The sequence below is a fragment of the Artemia sp. Qi Xiang Cuo genome, chromosome 2, assembly GCF_049724085.1.
Source record: "Artemia sp. Qi Xiang Cuo chromosome 2, ASM4972408v1, whole genome shotgun sequence".
NCBI lineage: Eukaryota > Metazoa > Arthropoda > Branchiopoda > Anostraca > Artemiidae > Artemia > Artemia sp. Qi Xiang Cuo.
The window spans coordinates 5,570,758-5,594,787 of record NC_142795.1 but is presented as its reverse complement, the minus strand read 5'-3'; the positions used below and the strand labels follow the sequence as shown (position 1 = coordinate 5,594,787).

The 24,030-nt window shown below is 31.2% G+C and overlaps 1 protein-coding gene across 3 annotated transcripts in view; it reads left to right on the top strand.

Moving 5' to 3' along the window:
• Window positions 1-24,030, top strand: part of LOC148954836 (translation initiation factor eIF2B subunit beta-like) — a 68,877-nt gene that overhangs the window by 12,404 nt on the left and 32,443 nt on the right. For all 3 annotated transcript variants that reach the window (XM_089107963.1, XM_089107961.1, XM_089107962.1), the window contains exons 2-3: window positions 3,220-3,297; window positions 23,082-23,327. In XM_089107963.1, the coding sequence (XP_088964089.1) occupies window positions 3,230-3,297; window positions 23,082-23,327 (314 nt within the window). In that variant the 5' untranslated portion in view covers window positions 3,220-3,229. The remainder of the gene's footprint in view (window positions 1-3,219; window positions 3,298-23,081; window positions 23,328-24,030) is intronic.

Sequence of the window (24,030 nt, the reverse complement as noted above, 5' to 3'; positions counted from 1 at the left end):
GAGCAAAAATCAAATCAAATAATCTACCAATCATGAAACTACCACAAATCAGCATCGATAAATAAATGAAACCCAAAACGAACAGAAACAATAAAGAACCGAATAAGACTCAAAACGAGCAGAAATTAACATAAGTTGGGCTCAAAACCCCTATGTCTTCCCATGGCCAGAACATAATTTGCACTTTACTGAAAAAAATGCAAATGAATGTGCATTGTCAGTTTAATATACATATACTGATATTTAGTAATCAAAATGTTAGTATTATTTGATTTATTAAAGTTATAAAAGTAAAAACATTTATATTTTTCCAGTAAAGTGCAAATTATGTTTGGGCCTTGGGGAGGCATAGGGGCTTTGAGCCCAGCTTATGTTAATTTCTGCTGAAATTTGAAAAGCCCATCACCTAGAACTTTGTAGTACCTATTGTTTTGTTTTGTTTTTTTTTTACAATACCAGTACCTGATTTGTGGCTGGCATCTAATTTAAAACAATTAATTTAGAATAATGTTGATGTAGCATATGTAAATTTTTGAAGCATATATACTTTTTTTGGTATATACTTCTAGAATTTTTGTAGACTGTACATTAAATTATCTTCATTTAAAGTCAAATTGTGTCTACTCATTTATATTTGGTACACTATCTTATTGTGCATGTTTTAAATTTTAAAAAAAGAATAGCTTAACTTTGGCTTAAGAGTCTGCTTATTTTGGTCTGAAGGAACTGGCGAGGTTGCTTGTAGGATGTGAGCTGGACACAAATTGGAACTTATCTCAAATTTCTAACCCGATTTCTATAGTCTTTCAAACCCTGCAACTAGTGGAGAAGTTGTGGGATGAGATTCAAAACACCTTTCTAAGCCATTAGTGGGACTGTAGATCCATTTCTGAAGGTTTATTGATTGAACACTATTCTTGTCCAAGTTATTGGAATTTTGGTGCCTAGACTAGGTTTATATTTGGAAAGCCTAGACTATATGCTACATAAATGTTCTTACATCTTCTAATGTAAGTACTTTTAGTAATAAAATACAGGAGACAGAAATTTTAGACATGGAACAAGATACAGTTCAATTGTGAATCTAAATATCCTAAAATCTAAATTCTCTATTCGAAACATAGTAACTTAGGTTGTATATAAAGTTTTGCTGACCTAATGGCTGAATTAGGTTTGTCATGCATGCTTTATATTGGCATTAGGCCTTTATATATATTGTTTAATTAGTTGTAGGAATTTGTTCTTCTTGAGTGTAAGATTCTTTTAGAATACACTGAATAAAGTCAAAAATTGAAATATACCCTAGATCAATCAAGAAAAAAATAGTTCTTTCTTATATGAAAACATATTTCTGCTTAATCAGGTTCTGACCAGGAAATAGACAATTTTGCTTTCCCAGGATTAGTCTGATGCTTTAAGGAAAGATCTGTTTCAAGCCATATTTGTTCAAACATAGTATACATAGTATATGATAGAAAGTCAAAGTGTTATTCCAGAAAAAAACATACTTAACCTTGATAAACAAAATATAAATACTCTAGGGAACAACTACACTACCATTTCATTTCTTTCTCAGAATCAGCAGTCACTAGTGCTAAAAAGATAAAAGACCAAAATTTGAAACTTTTCCTGGTATGGAGATTGTGAAATAGAAGAACATTTATTCTGAAGTTTTCAAATTTTTTGCTAATTTTCCTTAATTATCGTTTTTAAAGTACTTAAAGAAATAAAAGCGTCTGTGGCCTGTAAACAAGCTTTTCTGGTATAATAAAAATTTTGATTTGTGTAGAACATGGAATTATATCTTCAAGGCCAGAGATTGAAATTCTGTATCCCCTTTACAGTTTTTGTAAATATTTTCCAAAAAGTTAATTTTTGAATTACTAAATCAGACTTTTTAAGAAGTTTCAATGGAGTTCTGGACTGAATTTGTTAAACTTGTATGTATGACGAATTGGCATTGACATTCAGGTATTGACCAAAAATCAGGGGGTTTGAGGATCATGTGCAGAAATGTTTTAAGTATTGACCAAAGATTTGGGTGCTTGAGGAGCATGTACAGCAATTTTTCAAATATTGACTTTCAATGACATTCAAGTATTGACCAAAATTTATGGGGCTTGAGGAGAATGTGTAGCAGTGTTTCAAGTATTGACATTCAATTACATTCAAGTATTGACCACAGATTTGGATGCTTGAGGAGCATGTGCAGAAATGTTTGGCTTCAGACAGCTTAATACTTGGCTGAACTTTCAGTAGTAGTAGTATAGAAAGATATCCATTTCCTAACTTTTTTGTCTATGCTGTAGTTTGGCAACTACAGCATTCTTACTTTCTTTTATTTTTTGCTTTGTCTGTATTTCTTGTCTAAACTTGACGAATTTACAGTACATTCATTCATTCCATATGTCCATGTCATCTATACGTTTCTATTGTGTCCTAACGTATGAGAAATACTATAATGGTAGAGCAAATAGTCAAGTTCAATGGACTAAAAGTAGATCCATGACTTGTTTCAGTTTTTGAGAAATAAGGAAATTAACAAAATTAAAACTGGATTCCCATTTATCATACAATTCTGTCTGTAAACTACCAAGCTAAACTATGAAATTAAATGTATTAAGACTATCTTACTTTGATGCTAATAGGTACCTAAGGTTAAAATCCTTGGGGTTGGGGGGGGGGGTCAAAGGATCTTTGTAACTGGTGATGACAATATTCCTAGGCCAAGATAAGTAGTTTCTGCAGTGATGTTAATATTACTAGAATCATTTATGAGCTGCCACAATCCAATATACTGTTATAAGTCAGTGTGGCAAGAAAATTAAGAGAATATTTTAACATCATATCCAAAATAAATTCCAGTTCCATGGTAAATTAATTGTTCTTGAATAGATGATTTTAAGCCAAACGTTACTATGATGATTTAGTCAAATAGCATTATGATTTCTCTAAAATTCAATTTTTTATGTAGGATTTTTATTGGAGGGAGGAGGATTTTGCTAACTCATATTTTAAAAAATAAGTCACTAAAAAAAACTGCTGAAAGAATTGAAAAATGCAAAAGCTTGATGGGAGCCATCTAGAGACCAGTCTCCAATCCTGCTTGTATTCCTAAATTGCTGCTTGCTTTTTCTTTCTTTTGTCCTAGCTGTGAATTTTTTTTTTTTTTTTTTTTTTTTTTTTTTTTTTTGTCATATCTAAGCTATTATTTTCTAGGTCGATAGAAATGCTGGATTTAAGTCCTCTTGAAAAACTTGTTGACATAATACAGAATGGAAAATGGAAAACAGCAGAGTAAGTTTTGTAATTGGAGTTTTGAAGAAAATGTTTGGAGTAAAATTGGAGTTTCAACTCTTTATTGTTTTTAGTTATGAAAAAAATTCTTCAGCTAAGCTTGATGCCACCATAACATATACACAAAATTACAGCCTGAAAAGACAGCGGACATAGGTACGCATATGTCGACCCCTTCGGGAGGGGTCAGGAGGGTTTTTGTGAGGGATTTACTTATGCCTCAAGAGTGTGTTGAGGCACAAGGTTCTTTGGAATAACCTTTAGGCAAATGTCTTCTCCTGTTGCAGGTATGAATGGAATCTTAGATACACAGTAATTTAGGCTAAACCATACTTGAATACTATGCTTGAATATATATACTAGTTCTATATCAAGGTGCTTGATTTCTTTCTTTTTCACAGATAACGTAGAATTTCGTTTTGTTTGTTGTGCAGTACAACTGATAATATTTTGTCGACAGAGGTATTCCTAAAAACTTGCTTCTTTTTGTTATTAAGAACAATTCAGCTAAAGCTTTTTGTCGTAGTTAAGATAAATAGAAAAGGTAATAAGTTCCTCAAAAGTAAAACTAAAAGTAAATAAAAATAAAATGCGTTAAATAATTTGCCATTAAAAAATAACACAATTACAATAAAAATAACTGATGGTATGGAGGTTGTAAATATCAATCAAAATTTAAAGGGCTAAACAGACAACCAAGTTTCCCTGGGTATTTTAAAGGGCATGTGCTTGAGGGATGAGCTGTTTTTACTACCTTTCTTACCTTAGGGGATAATCACTAAATATAAAAAAGAGATGAGGGAGTAAGAATATATCTATTAAAAACAATAAAAAAAACGAGAAATGTATTTTATGCTAAAACTACTGTATCTGATTATTAGCTGAATGATGCGTATTCCCTTCTGCAAGCAAAGAGCATGATGAAGATTAGATTTTGGCTATTGATACGAAAAAGGTTGCAAAGTGTTTATAGTGAAACTATGTATGGCTTAAATCTTTGTTTGAGGTTTTCAGTTGCCGTGTCGTAATCCCTTGTTATTTACTTTGGAATATTAAACACAACGATTTCTAATTTTAAAAGATCATGAATATTTCAACATCTATATTTTATAGCATTTCAGCATCTGGTTAATTCCAATTTGTAGTCTTAGCAATATACTTGTTTGCAATATTCTGTCTTATTGGAAAGAGATTGCAATATTAGTAAGTATTTGTTTATGTTGTTTTATTGTTCTTTTTTTCTCTTTATATAAATTGTAAAAAGTTGTGCTTATCATTGAAGAAATAAATTATTTAAATCGACACAAATAAATAATTCTACCATCCAATTAGTCAAGTATGTGTCTTAACTTTAACATTCACAGGAAATCAACTTAAATGCTGGCCGGCAAGAAATTTATGATTAATTTTGAAATTTATTCATTTAAGTATAGAAACATATTAGAAATTGAACTAAAAATGGAAAGGATTAGAATTATAAATTACAAAGAGACTACAATAGAATAGATTAAAAAAGAAAAAGATAGAAATTAAAGGAAAAAGATAGAGATTATATAGAAATAGAAAAAATCAAAATATTTTAATTTTGAAATTTCTAATTAGTTTTAATTAAGAAATTTATTATTATGTTGTAAGAATATTTGTTTAAACTATTGATATGGCTGTAAGGTAGAATAATGTTACAAACATGTATAATAAAATGAATTCTATGTGAAATTAAACGCTAATTGCGTGCACATCATGAGTCAACAATTATTAAATTATCAGTACATCCTGGGCACCCAGACAAGATAGACTACAAAACTCTTTTGCAAAATATATATTACATAACTTTTAACTACATAACTATATTACACAACTACAAAACTTTTTGGAACTTCTATGATATACCCCCTACCGCTCAAGAAGTGAAGTTAGGTTAATCCTAATGAAATATACCAAAGTAAGATGAAAACATAATACTTTAGACACAAATTTGGGCAATATATTTGCACGTTAGGGGGGGGGGGTAAGATATAGCGGGTATGCATGCAAAATGTGTTAGCTACAACTACTCTGATATTATGAAGTAAGAATTGTTTCTGACTTCACACTGTCCAAATACTTTGTACCCACACCCCCTATTGTGTGAATATATAGCCCAAATTATATATTTCCCATCTATTCTGTCTATGTGACTTCTCTTTGTCTTTTCTCACGCTAAGGTGAAAGAACATAGCGAAAGAAACTGGTTTACAATGCGTCAATACATGTACAACTTGAGTGGTAGGGGGTAATCATACAAGTACTTACTTTTTGATACCACCTATTTGCCAATAAGAATCTTTGCCTATGACAACCTTAAGAGAATCAAACCTATTAATTTCATTTTTCTGCTTCCTTCTTTTGATTCCTTCATTTTTCTGGACCTTCCTTTTCAAAACATCAAAAAACATAAGATCCCACAATATTTCTGTGTCTTTTATTTATTTATTCCCCTAGAATCAAAGAATCATTTTTAGTTTGCTTACATTTTTGCAAGATTGAATAATGTTTGACTGTAGAATGTTTTTTCATCCTCTAGCAAAATGCTCTAATCTTAATGGTATAATTATTTCCTCTTAGGAATAGCTATCAGCCCACCAGGACTGTTAAAAGAACAAAAATGCTCTACTTAAAAATAAAAGTTGCCTGTTAGTATAGAATATACCTTGTCGCACATTCAAGTTTGTATTTAAGATTGACAATAACAATAACAGGGTTTCAGAAAGAATCTGAAAACCCTGAAATAATTCGAAATTATGATATAAATAAGTTGAAAATTACATTAAAGAAAATTTATTCACCGGAACTTCTACAAAGAGAATAATTTATATATAAAGCTAGTAATCTGCTCGGTTTGTGTTAAGTTTTACTTTAATAATACTTGCTGAATAACCATTTCTATCCTATTCCTCCATGTCTTTACCAGCTCTATTTTTATCGATTAGTATAAACTAGACATTGTCGAATATTCCAGATAGTACTTGAGATTGACAATAACTTTATTGAAGAATCTGAAAACCCTGAAATAATTGGAAATTATGATATAAATAAGTCGAATTTACATTAAAGAAAATTTATTTACTGGATCTTCAACAAAAGAAAAATTTTTATATAAAGCTTGTAATCTTCTCGCTGTGTGTTAAGTTTTGCTTTAATTATATTGGCTGACTTAATATATCTATAAGAGTCATCCAGGTCTTCACAAACACTATTTTTATAATGGAGGATAAAATAAATAGTGTCTCACAATCCAGTTTTTATTTGAGGTTTAAAATAACTTTATTGAAGAATCCGAAAACACTGAAATCACTGAGCATTATTATATAAATCTGTTAAATAAAGAATAATGAAAAATTATTTTTGATATCAACTACTCAATATTACTTTGTATCTAAAGCTTTTACTTTGCTCTGTCTGTGTTAATTATTACTTTAATTATAATGGCTGAATAACTTTTTCTATAATAGTCATAGATTTCTTTATCAGCAATATGTTTCTCATTGAGGTTAAACTAAATAGTGTCTCACAATACCTTGTGTCTTTGAGGTTTTCAAGAACAGTAGTTAAGAATCTTAACAAACTGTAACAAATGAGAAGTATGATCTAAATCTGTTGAATTAGGATTAAAGATATTTTATTTATTAGTAAATCACCTCAATAATAATTTTTATATAAATCTTGTACTTTTATAGCGGTGTGGTCAGTTTTGATTTATTTATACTGGATGAATAACATGTTCTATCATAGTCATCCATGTATTTACCAGAACTATGTTTCTCATTGAGGTTAAAATAGATAGTGTAGCACAATCCAGTTAGTATGTGATGTTTACAAAAACTTTATTTAATAATCCGAAAACCCATAAAGTCTAGAAAATAAAGATAGAACTCTTTTGAATTAAGATTAATTAAAATTTATATATTATAAATTAAAATAAATAAAAATTTGTATATACATATTGAAATTTTCTCGGTGTGTGGTAAGTTTTGATTTAATTATATTGTATTAATAACTTTATCTATCCTAGTCATAGAGGACTTCACAAACATTGGGTTTATCATGGAGGATAAAATGAACATAGTCTAAAAAAAAAGAGAGTACTTTATGGTTAGAATATCTTTATTTAATACTACGAAAAAAATGAAACATTATAGATATATTATATACCTCATATAACGGTGGATTAATTAATATTTATTTTTTATATAAAAAAATAAATAATTATTTTTATATAAATATTGATATCTTATCTGTTTGTGGTTAGTTTTAATTTAATTATATGGGCCGAATTAATATTTCGCTAATAGTAATCGCTGTCTTTATAAAATTTGAGGTTATAATAGAGGTTAGAATTAAACAGTGTATAAAATTAAATATTTAATATTTTATTTAAAATAAAACTCTAGAATAATATTAAAACAATGAAATAATAGTAAATTATTATATAAAAATTATGAATGTAAATTAAATACAAATATTTTACTTTAAAGTAAAAACAATAATAATTGGTATATAAATCGAGTAATCTGATCGTTGTGTTTTATGCTTTGATTTCATAATATTGGCTGTATATCGATTTCTCTCATAGTCCTCCATGTCTAAACAAGATCTATTTTTATATATGCTTAGAGAATAATAATTATATATATATTATATAATAATAGTAGTCTATATAGTTTGTAGTTTAGATTGACAATAACTCTTTTAATAATCTGAAAAAAATTAAACAACTTGGAATTATTATATAAATAATTTAAATTTTGATTAATTAAATTTTTTTTACTATAAACTCAAATAAATTATAATTTTTATATAATGATTTTAATTTGCTATCTGTGTTTTAAGTTTTAATTTCATTATACTGTATGAATAAATATATATATCATAGTACTACATGTCTTTATCAACAATGTTTTTATCATTTATGATAAAATAAATCTTGTCGCACAATCCAGTGTGTATTTGAGGTTTACAATAACTTTATTTAAGACTCCTAAAAAACTGAAACAATTGAGAATTATTATATAAATCATTTAAATTTGGATTAAAGAAAATTTATTTTTGATATAATCTACTAAATTATTATATTTATATAAATCTTGTAATCTTCTCGGGGTGTGTTAAGTTTTACTTTTATTATTCTGGATGAATAAACATATCTATACTAGTAATCGATTTCTTCATCAACAATGTTTTTATCATTTAGGATAAAATAAATATTGTCTAACAATACATTGTTTATTTGTGATTTACAATAACTTAAGTGAAGAATCTGAAATCACAGAAATAATTTAGAATTATTATATAAATCTCTTAAATTTGGATTAAAGAAAATTTCTTTATGGTAAAATAAAATAATGAATAATTTGTATATAAAGCTTGTACTCTGCTCGCTTTGTGTTAAGTATTACTTTTATAATACTGGCTGAATAACCTTTTCTATCCTATTCCTCCATGTCTTCACCAGCTCTATTTTTATCGATTAGTATAGAATAGACATTCTCACACATTCCAGTTTGTATTTGAGATTGACAATAACTTTATTGAAGAATCTGAAAACCCTGAAACAACTGAGAATTATGATATAAATAAGTAATATTTAGATTAAAGAAAATTTATTTACTGTATCATCTACTAAATACAAATTGTTATATTAAGATTCGAATCTTCTCGGTGTGTTTTTAGTTTTGATTGATTTATTCTTGCTGAATATACAGTTATATCATAGTCCTACATGTCCATATCATAACTGTGTTTATCGTGTAGGTTAAAATAAATAGTCTCGCACAATAAATATAGAATTTGTTGTTTACAATAACTTTATTTAAGAATCCTAAATAACAGAAATAACATGGCATGATTATATAAAACATTCGAATTCACATTATATAAAATTTATTTACTGGAACTTCTACAAAAGAATAATTGGTATATAAAGCTTGTAATCTGCTCGTTGTGTGTTAAGTTTTGATTTAATAATACTGGCTGTATAACCATTTCTATCCTATTACTCACTGTCAGGACCACCTCTAATTTTATCGTTTAGTATAGAATTATACATTGTCTCACATTCAAGTTTGTATTTGAGATTGACAATAACTCTATAGAAGAATCTGAAAACACTGAAATAATTGGAAATTATGATATAAATAATTCGAATTTGCATTAAAGAAAATTTATTTACTGGAAATTCTACAAAAGAATAATTTGTATATAAAGCTAGTAATCTGCTCGGTTTGTGTTAAGTTTTTATTTAATAATATTTGCTGTATAACCTTTTCTATCCTATTCCTCCATGTCTTCACCAGCTCTATTTTTATCGTTTAGTATAGAATAGACATTCTCGCACATTCCAGTTTGTATTTGAGATTGACAATAACTTTATTGAAGAATCTGAAAACCCTGAAATAATTGGAAATTATGATATAAATAAGTCGAATTTGCATTAAAGAAAATTTATTTACTGGAACTTCTACAAAAGAATAATTTGTATATAAAGCTAGTAATCTTCTCGGTTTGTGTTAAGTTTTTCTTTAATAATATTTGCTGAATAACCATTTCTATCCTATTCCTCCATGTCTTCACCAGCTCTATTTTTATCGATTAGTATAGAATAGACATTCTCGCACATTCCAGTTTGTATTTGAGATTGACAATAACTTTATAGAAGAATCTGAAAACCCTGACAGAACTTAGAATTATTATATCACTATGTTGAATTTGGATTATTGAATATTTTTTTATGATAACATCATCTAAATATAATTTGGTATATAATGCTTTTCCTTTTATCTCTGTGTGTTAAGTTTTACTTTTTTTATACAGGAGGACTAAAATTTTCTATCATAGTCATCCATGTCTTTACCAGCACTAATTGGCTCATAGATGTTAAAATAAATCGGCTATAATAACACATAGTTTTTAGTTTGTTTACTATATAACTATTTTATAAAACTAACAAAATTTTACTACTTAGAATATATATAGCTATCTTATATATTAAGATAAATTTACATTAAATTCTTATTCAAAAACATCTATAAAAATAGTTATCAATATATTTAAAACTTATCTGGGGGGGTTCTGATTTACTTTATTAATATTTTCTGAATAACCATTTCTATCCTAGTCCTACATGTCTTCACCACCATTGTTTTTATAGTTTAGGTTAGAATTAAATATTCTCACACAATCCAGTTTGTATTTGAGATTGACAATAACTTTATTGAAGAATCTGAAAAAACTGACACAACTTGGAAGTAATATATACATCTGTTAAATTTAGAATAATTATTTTTTTTTTATGATTTAATATTATATTTTAATACTGTTTGTGAAATAGTGATAATTTATATGTGGGATTTTTTTAGTGATATATTTTGACTGCATGAATAAACTTTACGCAAATCGAAAGAGCTGAGTATACAAGCACTATGTTGAGAATTGATGTGCATATAAATCTTCAATATCAATAAATAGATTCTGTTTTGGTTAATAAAACTCAATTTAAGACTATGAAAAAACTGAACTAATTGGACATTATGATATAAATAAGTCGAATTTTCATTAAAGAAAATTTATTTACTGGAACTTCTACAAAAGAATAATTTGTATATAAAGCTAGTAATCTGCTTGGTTTGTGTTAAGTTTTGCTATAATTCTTCTTTCTTTGCTTTATTACCCTCTTCTCTAATGTGTCAGCTAAAGTCAGAATTTGTAAAATAGGCTACTTTTATCATGAAATCATTTAGAACTGTATTTTAATCACCTTTTTATAATCAAAAATAAATGATGGGAGGGAAATGATGAAGGGAGCGTGACCATTTCCGCTGGTATATTAGTCCATATTTAATTACGTTTTAAGTATTCGTATTCTTGCGCTAAGAAAAATGCTTAATGTATTATTTACATCAAGATGTCTTTTCCTTTTAAAACTGTAAATATAAATATTACCCAAAAGGGGATTTCAAAATTTGTCTTTTTTGCTTATGAAGATGGGATTTGAATTTATTCAAAACCTACAATTGTATTTTGACTTTAGACAAACACATGTGTTGCTGTTATTTAGAGGTTCAACTCATAGACCTTGACCTTGAAAGACTTGACCTTGAAAGACCTGACCTTTAAAGACCTGACCTTGACCTTGAAAGACTCATATAACTTGATGATGATTTTATTACGTAACTGCACCAAACAGGTATTTCACGCTACAATACTATATAACTACATTTATACACAAACACTAAAATACTTACACAAACTGCAAAAAAAAAGAAAATTAAAAACAAAAAAGAAAAATTATAAAAAATTAAATAAAAAACTACACATTCAATAATCTACCCTCAGAAAAACTTTCACAATAACCTCAAACATCAAATCTTTTTGTGCTACACAGAAATTTCTTCACTATGTTCCTAACATTTTTATCACCAATTATCAAACTTAAATCAAAAGGGAAGCTAACATTCTGTTCCCTTCGTTCAAAAATCATGCTAAATCTCTGACTAACATAAAAAGGAGAATCATACACGACATGATGACAGTTTTTTATACATCCACATTCACACGTTGGGCTATCAGTTATGCCTATTCTATGTAAAAAAAAAATTAAGTTTCGAATGGCCTGTTATAAACTGAGTTACAATATAATTTGGTTCAAATTGTTGCGGACAGATTAATTCTTCTTTACATTTGAAAAAACTAACAGGCCAACTACTCACATAATTTTCAAATATTACATACCATTTATTATATAGAGCATTTTTTAAAACACTACGGTTCAGTTGGAAAGGTGAAAAATAATTTTCCATCAGAAACTTAACTCCTAGCAACTCAGCAACTATTTCATCGGTAAAAAAGCTATGATCAACAGAATATCTATTTAAAGGAAAGCTAGGCTGCACAATATCTGGCCAAAAAGGGGGGCCTCCCTTTTTAACAAACCTCATCACTGCCAATTCTATTGCTCTTAGACCGATTGGAAGGACACCAGAAAGGGCCGTAATAACATGATTTTGAGCAGTTCTAAGCGACTTTGAAATACTAAGGGTTGAACATCTTTGTGCTGACTGTAACATATTTTGTATATTTTTTTTCTTAAGGCCCCAATTCATACTGGAGCCGCATACAAAATAGTCCTTTCAATTACTGACTTATACAATTTTCTAAGAGCGAAAGGCTTTAAGCCCCAGGTCATCCTTGCCGCGCTTAAAAGACGGCTCGAATATTTCTTAGCTTCATTAATTCTATATGTTACATGTTCTGTTCAAAGAAGTTTCCTATCTAAAATTACTCCCAAATATCGAACTTTATCCTTAACTTCAATAACGTCGCCTCCAAATACTAAATTAACGTGAGGGGTTTTATGTCTATTTGTAAATAAAACAACCTCTGTTTTTAATGTGTCAAATGTTAATTTATTATTTACTGCCCATTTATCAAAACTCTCGAAAATCTTATTTGCTACTTTTTCCAGGGTACTTACATTCTTTGCTGTAACAATAGCACATATGTCATCAGCATACGCTTGAATCAAACAATTTTCATTTATATTAATTTCAAGAATATCATTAATATTAACAAGCCAAAGAAAGGGAGATAAAATTCCACCTTGTGGACATGACTTTTCTAGTTTATGTAATTTTCCATTTTCATATGCAACTGTTCGATCTGATAGATAACTATGTATTAATTTTATTAAGCCAGAAGGGCATTCTTTTTCCTTTAACTTTTTAATAATTCCTGGATGCCAAGCATTATCGAACGCCCCTTTAATATAAAAAAACATAGACAATGTAAATAACTTCTTCTTTTTATTTTTTTTCAACCATAGTCACCAAATTATCAGCCGCATCTACCGTGCTTTTATTTTCGAAAAAACCAAACTGATAATCAGAAATCCAATTTTTAACTTGACTTAAATTATTCAGTCTACCCATTATTAACTTCTCAAAAATTTTTCCTGAATTAGGAAGTAGACTTATAGGGCGATACGATCGAGCGTTACCGTCGTGTTTTTTACCCTCGTTATTTATTACTATCACATTAGCCATTTTCCATTCTTTAGGGAAATACGAAACATTCAAACACGCGTTTAAAATTTTCAAAAGAGCTGATGCAATTACATTCATATTCTTTTTCAAAATTAAATTTAAGATTCCATCTGGGCCTGGGGCTTTCATTGGTTTTAATTTTTTGATAATATCTAAAAGGTCTTGAAACTGAAAATCCTCGCTATTTTCTACATCTTCTTCTAATATTTGCTTTACTACTTGTCTAATTGTATGATGATAGCTATTGTCATCTAATATCTTTCGTGAACCACTTCTTTAAAAGTACATCCCCAGCTTCAGTTATTGAATTCGTAAAAGTACCATCACTCCTTTTAAAATGGATAGGCTTTGCAGTTCCACCCTTCAGCCTACAAATCTTATGAATTGTATTCCACGGATCCGTAGTCCCTTTTTCTTCACAAAAACGCCTCCAATCTTGTTTTTTAGCCTTCAAAATTTCCATCTTATATTTGCTTTTAGCATTGTTCCTATTTAATTCGCTTTCTATCGATCTTAATATTTTAAACAATCTCGTATTACGTCTATATTCTTTCTTTAGTTCCCTTAATTGTGGTGACCACCAGCGGTAGTATCTTTTTAAAAAATTATTATGACACGTAGGAGTCGATTCTTTTATAGCATTATGTAATAAATTATTTAAATGATCAAAGGCTGAATCAATTGCTTCTTTTGAAGCCAGATTCCGTGCGAAAACTTCACCAATACGGTTGAGTAAAACAGCACTAAATACGTCCCAATTAGTCTTCTTAAAATTATATCTCTGTTTCATATTTTTCTCTCTAATCTCATCATTAAAACTAAGATCAAAACTTATATACAAATGGTCTGACGGTCAGGGAGGGTCTTGTAGGACTCCAATTTTCAATATATGTCAACAGTTGTATACTAGCAATGGTTAAATCTGGGCTAGAATAATGATGATCATATGTGGGTGAATCAGGATCATTAGTAACAACAAGTTGTTTACAAGTTACAAAATCCTCTAATTATTTTCCTTTATGATCTGTAGAAACGCCATTTAGCCACATTGGACTTTTAGAGTTAAAATCCCCACCTATCACATAAAAAGAATGACACATTCTATCCGAAATACTCAGCTGATAATCTAGGGACTGGAGCGAAGGGGAGCAATATACTGATGACACTCTAATGATTCTTGACTTCAAATAAATAGAGACGGTGACAAACTCGTTTGTAGACTCATAATGAATATCCAACTTAAATTCTTTTTTAACTAATACTGCAGCACTGAAGAACCTTTTCTCAAAATCAAACTTTGAGAATACTGCATTATTACTTGGTACACATGTTATTTTTCCGAACTTGTTGACATACGGTTCTTGTAACAATACCAGAGCTTGTTTTAAGTCGCAAAGTGTCTTCTGAAACTGAACTAGTGCGCTATAAGAGTGCTGAAGGTTAATCTGAAAAAATGTCAGTTTGTTTGCACTAAGTAAGTCATTTTGAGTATTCAATTATACTGAATGTTCTTCTTGAGACGGTCCATGATTTCGCGAATAATTGGGCATTTTTTAAATTCATAGGATGCATGTGGCTCACATTTGACATTTTTTTTATTACATGACCGACACACTGGGCGACTTGTAAAAGGTTTTTCACAGTCCTCGTAAGCATGGTTATCCATGCACCATGAGCACGTAACATCACCCTTACAAACCGAACTTTTATGTCCATAAAGACAGCACTTGGTACATCGAATGATGTTGATGTGGTCCTCGCATTCAACCATTAAAAATCCGAACTTAAGTCCACGATTTGAAATGATCTCCTTCCGTAATACTGGGCTGACTTCAATAATCATGTTTTTTCTCGTTCCTCTTTCCACAACACTGATAACCTTGAAGGTTTCTCCTTTCGCTACGAGGTCTTTAACTGAGGGGTTCGAGTCCATCACACAACTCATACATTCTTCGCGTGTTACGTAACCTGGTATTTCTTTCGCTACCATTTGTGGGAGACGCTTCGTGACTGGTTTTGGTTTGAACTGCAACTGCTCAGATTTTTTTGTTAAAACCGAGAGGGCTTCATCTAAGTCATTTTTGCTCTGCATTTCAAGAATATATTTACCTCCTCGTCCCGGTACAACTTCTTTGCTGCGAACTTTGTGTTATTCCCCTTTAGCACTTGGGATATCTCTTTGGTAACATGTTCAGTATTTTGATTTCTCTGAGATCTGTTCCCTCCATGTTGGTTCTTTAGGGTAGTGTTCATTGGTTCGAGGACCAGGAAATGCGACTCGGGTCCTTTTGCTACGCTGGCGTACGACCGGGCATGATTCTGAATGATGGGTGAACTTTGACGAATTTCTTGCAACTCGGTCTGTAGTTTGACAATTTTTTGCAGGTGTTTATTCTTGTTACGGAGAAGTTCCGAATTTTTTCTATTATAGTTTGGTGCAAAACCAAGATCCGGTCGCATATTTCTCTAACATTATCTTTCCCACCAGGGACTTTTTTAATGTTTCCGAAGACCTCTTTCAGAAGTCTCAGTAATGCAACGACACTTTTTTGTTGATCGACGGGACATAAAGTTTCATCTTCATTTTGGCCGCCGCCGGTATCATTGCCCGGAGATAAGTCACTGCCACTGGTGAAAGCGAAAGTCAAACCCGGTTGACAAAACTATGGTCTTGCCTTGGGAAGCTAATATTCTGGATTGTTTTAATAATTTGCTGGTGATTAATACACAGATTAATTCGAATAATGTGACGGATTTTGGGCCATCCTGTACTGCACTTTATTGTCTACAATGTAGTTTAACCTTTATCACTGTTCACTGGAAGCTATGCAATACATACACTTTTTTCTGAATCTTTCTGTAACAGAGGTCTTCACACCTTGGAAGCTAAACTAAGACTCTCATAGACCTTGAAAGTTACAAAAAAAAATATGAAAACTTAGTTCTTAGAATTTAAACTCCAAGGCAAAATGGCTCGCAACAATTTCAATTCATTGAAATCTAAATCTTGTCAGGAAAACTGGGCAGCTAAATTTTATCATACATTCATATAGTGCTGTATAATATAGACAAATTTATTTTTGAAAATTAGAAAACAAATTTAAGTATGGCAACTTAGTTCTAGAATTTAAACTCCAAGGCAAAATGGCTTGCAATAATTTTAATTCATTGAAATCTAAATCTAATCAGGAAAACTGGGCAGCGAAATTTTATCATATATTCATATAGTGCTTTATAATGTAAACATATTGATTTTGAAAATTGGAAAACGAATTTAAGTTGTGAAAACTTAGTTTTAGAATATAAACTCCAAGGCAAAATGGCTCGCAACAATTTTAGTTCATTGAAATCTAAATCTAGTCAGGAAAGCTGGGCAGCTAAATTTTATTATACATTCATATAGTGCTTTATAATGTAAACAATTGAGTCTTGATTGAGAGTTCAGAGGAGACACTTCTCCTGTGATTTATTTATAATCTGGATTCCTGTAATTTTGCAACCTAACTTGAGTACAAAAACGTGATTAGTTCACGTTTTTGATAAGACTTCTCTTGTGAATTATTTATAATCTGGATACGAGCAATTTTGAATCCTAACCTGTGAACAAAACGTGAATAATTCCTGTCTTGGATAAGACTTGTGGATACTTTGACTTAAGGTGACCCATTAATCTATTTAACTTTGTTAAAATAGTGAATATTTAAATTTCTTGGTAACTGAATAGTAAACACTAAACCAGTTTACTGGTACTTTTCTCGTTACTGTTGATTATTTTGAATTTATTGAGAAACAATTTCAAGTTAGTGTTCGAATTTTTGTGATTTTGAATAGCTCAAATGTTTGGAAAAAAGGAGCCTCTAAAACAACCTCCTAATAGGGATATGAGTAAGTCACCATTTCAACCATCTTCAAAAGCCCTTGCTAGAACCCCCCCTACAACTGCGAATGTACCAGCGATCTCTCTGAAGAGTATTCTTACCCTAAACATGGATGCCACCCAATGTCCATCACCCTCAACAACTGATACTGAAAAAGATGAAGAAGGCTTTAAGATAGTAAACTCGGCTAAGTGTAGAAGACAGAGAACAAAAAGTCCACCAGATTCAGCAATAATACATCAAACCGATACCACGAACAACTTCAAGAAATCCAGCCGATTCCCCAGTAATTATTCAACTAGTTCCCCAATCTGATAATTGCTTGTTTACCAACCGTGATCTACCAAAGTTGCGAGTTTCTCTCTTCAAGACCATTCGTTGCAACTTTAATATGAATATAAACAGATCAGGATCCCTAGATATCCTTTTGAACGATCCCACATCAGTGAAAAAGGTAATGGAGCTAAAAAGTGTTGAAAATGTTGTTGTCGCACCCCACATGAGGTCCCCAAGCCCGATACAAACAAAGATTGTGCTCTACAATGTCCCTAAATCGTTTCTAAACTCGGACCTGATGGAAGCATTGATGAACGAAAAAGGTGAATGCATTCCGGTCTCTAGTGTTCATACCCTTGGTCGCGAAACCACTGAAACCTCAAACTTTAAAACTGTGTTGTTTGAGCTTCAAGGACAATTCAATATTGACAAAGTGTTCCTCTTTGGCCAACAAAAATCTTTCAAGCCTTTCGAAGAAAAGCCATTACAATGTACAAAATGTCTAAGGCTTGGGCATTCAGATAAATACTGTAGAGAGGATTCTAACATTTGTAAGATTTGCCTAGGCAAGGACCATAATAAGTCAAACTGTCAATTTGACCCAATATGCACTAACTGTAAGGGCAAACACCAGTCCTTAGATAAAGGAAACTGTCCCAAATATAAACAAAGGGCAGAGATACTAAGAATAGCAAAAGCGCAACAACTTCCAATCCCTTTTGTAGCCATGCAAGTCCCAAAGACACCAAGAGTCCCCCGTCCCCCAACAGGCCCCAGGCAACCAACAGCCCCTGAACCACCAACAGGCCCCAGGTAACCAGCTGCCCCCAGGACACCAAGAGTTCTCAATGCTTCTCCTAGTGTTGAAAATTTTCAGAATAATCTCATACGAGATAAAGCTAATCCATGGTTCCCCTTGATATCAAGTGCCCCCCAAAAAAAACCTGAAGAACCCCCTTTCGGAAAATTTTGCGCAAGGGAAGACATCAAGACCGACAAAGCTACCTGGAATTACTCCCCACAGATTTCACACAGTTTCTCCAAATGCTTTGGAAGATGAATCAAACGTGTACTTTAAATTAGCCAGCTTTACAGTTACCTCTATGCTCGTCTCCCAATTAGAGTTACCCAGTCAGTTGAAGTGCATTATTCTGAAGAATTTGGCAAAAACCCACTTCGGCGAGACCATAGTTTCCGAAGCAGAAATTCAAATTGAGAGTGTTTTAAGCCAACATAGGCTGATTGAGTCACAATCAGAATGCCCGATGAATAATTAATGTGTGACTTTTTGTTTTTAACTAATATATCCCTTTCTAATAACATTGCTTTTAATTATCCCGATATAGATGATAATCAGCATGCCAACCCTATAAGCAGCCCCCCAGGTACCTTAACAAATGCTAGTTGTAAATACCTTGATATTTTCGATTTTGCTACCAATGTGAAGCCAAAACTAGTAAATAATAATTTCCTTAATATTCTTTGTTTCAACATCAGAAGCATCCGGGATAAGTGGCTCAAGTTTAAAGATTTAATTTCATTTAATGGTGTCTGCCGTTTTGATGTAATAGAATCAACAGAGACATGGCTTTCTGATAATGATGACACTAGTGATTTTTTACTCCCCGCTTACCAAATTATGCATATGCCCAGGAGATTGACAAATTGTGCTGGGGGTATCTCACTTTACATCCGTTCGAATATAAACTTTACCAGGCTATCAGAGTGAGACTCTATTTTCTCTACACAACTAAACCTCAGATGTATTTCTTCAATATTGTTAACATAGTTATCGGCCAAAATTCCTATATGCTCTCCTTATTTTATAAACCTCCTCCATTTCCGACCTCATGTTTTTGTAATCTGTTTGATGATTTTTCTAATTTTATTAACCTACCCCATAAAAAGGCAATAGTTCTTGGGGACTTTAATTGCAACCTACTTAATGTTGATAAAAATATTGAATATGACACTTTTTTTGAATCGGTAACCGCGAGTGGTCTTCTACCCACAATTTTTTTCCCTAGTAGAGTCGATCCTGTGAGATCAACTTCAACATTAATTGACAACATTTTTGTATACACTTCCCTGGGAAATGACCTGTCCTCAAATATAATATTTTCAGATCTGTCAGACCATTTTCCTATTTACTTGTCACTACCTTCGCAACCACTACCTCTTCGCTCTAGAATTAATATCCCGACAGCTACTCGAAATTACAGCTCTGCAAATATAAACCATTTTATCGATTGCCTAAGAACCACTGACTGGTCCGATGTCTTAAATTGTCAAGAGGTAAATTCTTCCACAAATGGTTTTGCACAAAGGCTAAGTGAAATTATCCATTCAACTTTTCCTATTCGTAAACCTAACCGGAAAAATATCCCTATTTGCTCCTGGATGTCACATAGCCTCATTGTCTCCTCATATCGTAAAAACAAATTATAGAAGTTAGCCTGTAAGACCAGTAGTTATATTGACCTATCTAACTATAAACATTATAAAAACTTATGCACTAAACTCATCCGTGAAGCGAAGAAAAATTATTATTATACAAAAATTCTCAATTGCAAAGGAAACCTGAAAAAGATTTGGTCCACCATTAATGATATACTTTCTAAAAATAGAAAATCAAAGTCTATACCTATTCACCTTAAAGACATAAATGGTAGATAAATTGACCCTTTAAATGCACCTGATGCATTTAATAAATATTTTTCTACTGTTCCTGATACTGACTCCCACTCCTTCTTACCGGCTGTATTCCCTTGCTTCAATTTTAGATCCATGTTTTTTTGCCCAACTGATAGCAATGAGGTACTTCAAATCATCGGTTCTCTCCCTAATAGTTTTACTCATGACTGTCTTGGATTAAGTAATGAGCTCCTGAAGACCATTTCTCCTTTTGTTTACGAGCCCATCAAGCATATTGCCAACCTATCTTTAACCCACGGAGTTTTTCCTGATTTACTAAAGTCAGCCATTGTTATTCCAGTTCTTAAAAAGGGCCATCCAACTGAGATAGGTAATTATCGTCCTATCTCAATTCTTCCTGTTATATCCAAAGTGCTTGAGAGAATCATCTTCAGACGTCTGTCTTCCTTTCTGTTTGACAGTCAGCACTCTGTATCCTTGATTTCTCCTCACCAATATGGCTTTAGGCCGAAATTCTCAACTTCTCATGCTCTAATCGACGCCACACAGTTCATACGCTCACAACTCGACCTTAAAAAAACTGTTTTGGGCTTATTTTTGGATTTTTCTAAGGCCTTTGGCATAGTCCATTATAGTATTTTAATAAGTAAATTAAATAGCTATGGTATTCGTGGTGTTTCCCTCTCTTGGTTTGATTCTTATCTATCTGGAAGGGTACAGAGTGTGAGCCTGGGTGGAGTATACTCTCAGCCCTTACCTGTTCGGAGGGGTGTCCCGCAAGGCTCCGTTCTAGGCCCTATTTTATTTCTCTTATTTATCAATGATCTTGTTATAGACCTGGGCCCTTCAGTGTATCCTGTATTATTTGCTGATGACAGCAACTAGTTTATAGGTGGCACCAATCTACCATTGGCAATAACGTCAGCCCAAGTCCTTCTGAACAGAGTTCAGGCATGGTGGCTTGCGAATAACATTACCATTAATAGCAAAAAAAGTCAAAAAATATTATTCAGAACCCCCTAAAACAAAAACAATATTCATCCTGCTCTTGGTCTCAGGTACTCCTCCGACATCCTCCCACAAGTGGATGTTGCCAAGTTTCTTGGTGTATTTATTGACTCATCCTTGTCATTCTCTAATCATATTTCTTACATAACAGCAATAATTTTGAGACAAGTTGCTATGATTAACCATGTGAATTATTTTCTTCCTCCTGACATCCTAGTTACCCTCTATTATTCCTTTATTTTTCCTTACCTTTCTTATTGCGGATCTGTTTGGGGAAATACAAAACGGTCCTTCACTAAAAAACTCAAATTTGCCCAAAACCATGCCATTAAAGCAGTTTTTTGGCTTCCCCGTCTATATCCAACTCGTGATTTGTATTCAGATTTTGGAATAGCTCCACTTGATCAAATCATACAAAAACTAAACTTATTGCTTGCTTACTCTGCTTTCCACAATAATCTTTCACCTCAACTACTAATCTATTATAATATTAATAATTCGGAAGTCCACTGTCTCTGTTCATCCAATAGAGCCTTTAAAATTCCTTAATACATTTCAAGTGCTGCCCAGCAATCTTCCATTTACAAATCTATTATTCAATGAAACAAAATTCCTTCCAGTTTTGAACTTGCCACAAGTTTTTGCAAGTTGTATAAAAATGTAACAAAACTTGATATTTTAATTTAATTTTTCCATTTTTAGCAAATTTACTCTAATTACCAATATTTTATTCTTCTATTATTTTTTTTCTCAGTGTTACTTTAATTTTTTTTTTCTTTTTTTGGTCCTTAACAAGTTATCTTCTAGGATATTTATTGTTATTGATTTTTGTGTTATGTTTTTATTAAAATAAAATTGAATGGAATTGAACAAATTTATTTTGAAAATTGGAAAACGAATTTAAGTTATGAAAACTTAGTTCTAGAATATAAACTCCAAGGCAAAATGGCTTGCAATAATTTTAATTCATTGAAATCTAAATCTAATCAGGAAAACTGGGCAGCGAAATTTTATCATATATTTATATAGTGCTTTATAATGTAAACATATTGATTTTGAAAATTGGAAAACGAATTTAAGTTGTGAAAACTTAGTTTTAGAATATAAACTCCAAGGCAAAATGGCTCGCAACAATTTTAGTTCATTGAAATCTAAATCTAGTCAGGAAAGCTGGGCAGCTAAATTTTATTATACATTCATATAGTGCTTTATAATGTAAACAAATTTATTTTGAAAATTGGAAAACGAATTTAAGTTTGAAAACTTAGTTCTAGAATTTAAACTCCAAGGCAAAATGGCTCGCAACAATTTTAATTCATTGAAATCTAAATCTAGTCAGGAAAACTGAGCAGCTACATTTTATCATATATTCATATAGTGCTTTATAATGTAAACATATTGATTTTGAAAATTGGAAAACGAATTTAAGTTATGAAAACTTAGTTCTAGTATATAAACTCCAAGGCAAAATGGCTCGCAACAGTTTTAATTCATTGAAATCTAAATCTGGTCAGGAAAACTGAGCAGCTACATTTTATCATATATTCATATAGTGCTTTATAATGTAAACATATTGATTTTGAAAATTGGAAAACGAATTTAAGTATGAAAACTTAGTTCTAGAATTTAAACTCCAAGGCAAAATGGATTGCAACACTTTTAAGTCATTGACATATAAGTATAGTCATCTAAAAGGTGTTCTTGACTTTTTTAATACATTCTCATAGTGCTTTACAATATAAACTTTATAACTGAACCTGTACCGTGAAGTTTCTACTTTTATTAAGGCCTTCAAACATTGAGAAGTTGTTATTATTTATGGATGTTTGTTTTATCTCGTTACGTTGGTTTTTTTTTTTTTATACTATATATAATTCTAATTATTTTGCAGAGACCTTATAAAATTACTTGTCGAAGAATCTACTGGCCGAAATGATCTTTTTGGGGAAAATTTCAAGCGAAGAATTATAAAAATCATAAAAGATGAGTATATGGACTGTAAGAAGAAAACATCGAGAGAGAAGGTGACTTTTGCACTGTTATCGGGTCATCAAGAAGAATACAATGAGGAAATTCCAGAACTTAGGGATAGGTTGATTGAAGCCTCGCAAATATTCACCGATGAGCTTTGTCATGGGTATTAATCTTTATTAGTGTTTTTATAGGTTTTATTTGTAGTTTGGGGGGGGGGGGTAATATACCGCTTTTAAGGAATAATTGATTTCAGCTCCTCAAAATCACAATTATTATTTGTGAACCCATTATAACAACTGTACTAGCCGAGTATTAGTAGTAGAAATTATAGTCGTACTAGCTGAGTGGCTGGCGCGTTGAACATGCAATCCTGAGTCCATTAAGGGAATGGTTCGAGCCCTTGTGCTGGATTATTTGGTTTTAAACAGGGGCTAGCCGTGTAACTCTTTAAACTCAGCCAGAGTCAACCCAGCTCTAAGGGTACCTGGAGAAATGAAAATGAAAAATAGGGGAAGCATTGGAAGATTTGCCCCTAACCACGCATAACTCTCCTGGCCGAAGGCAGATAATTAGGAGTTTGGTACCTGCGTGACACAGATCATTGTCTGCATGCGAAAATTTATATATATATATATATATATATATATATATATATATATATATATATATATATATATATATATATATATATATATATATATATATATATATATATATATATATATATATATATATATATATATATATATATATATATATATATATATATATATATATATATATATATATATATATATATATATATAGAAAGCACACGACAAGACTATGCATAATAGAACAAAAAATAGACAAAAAATGTAAATGAT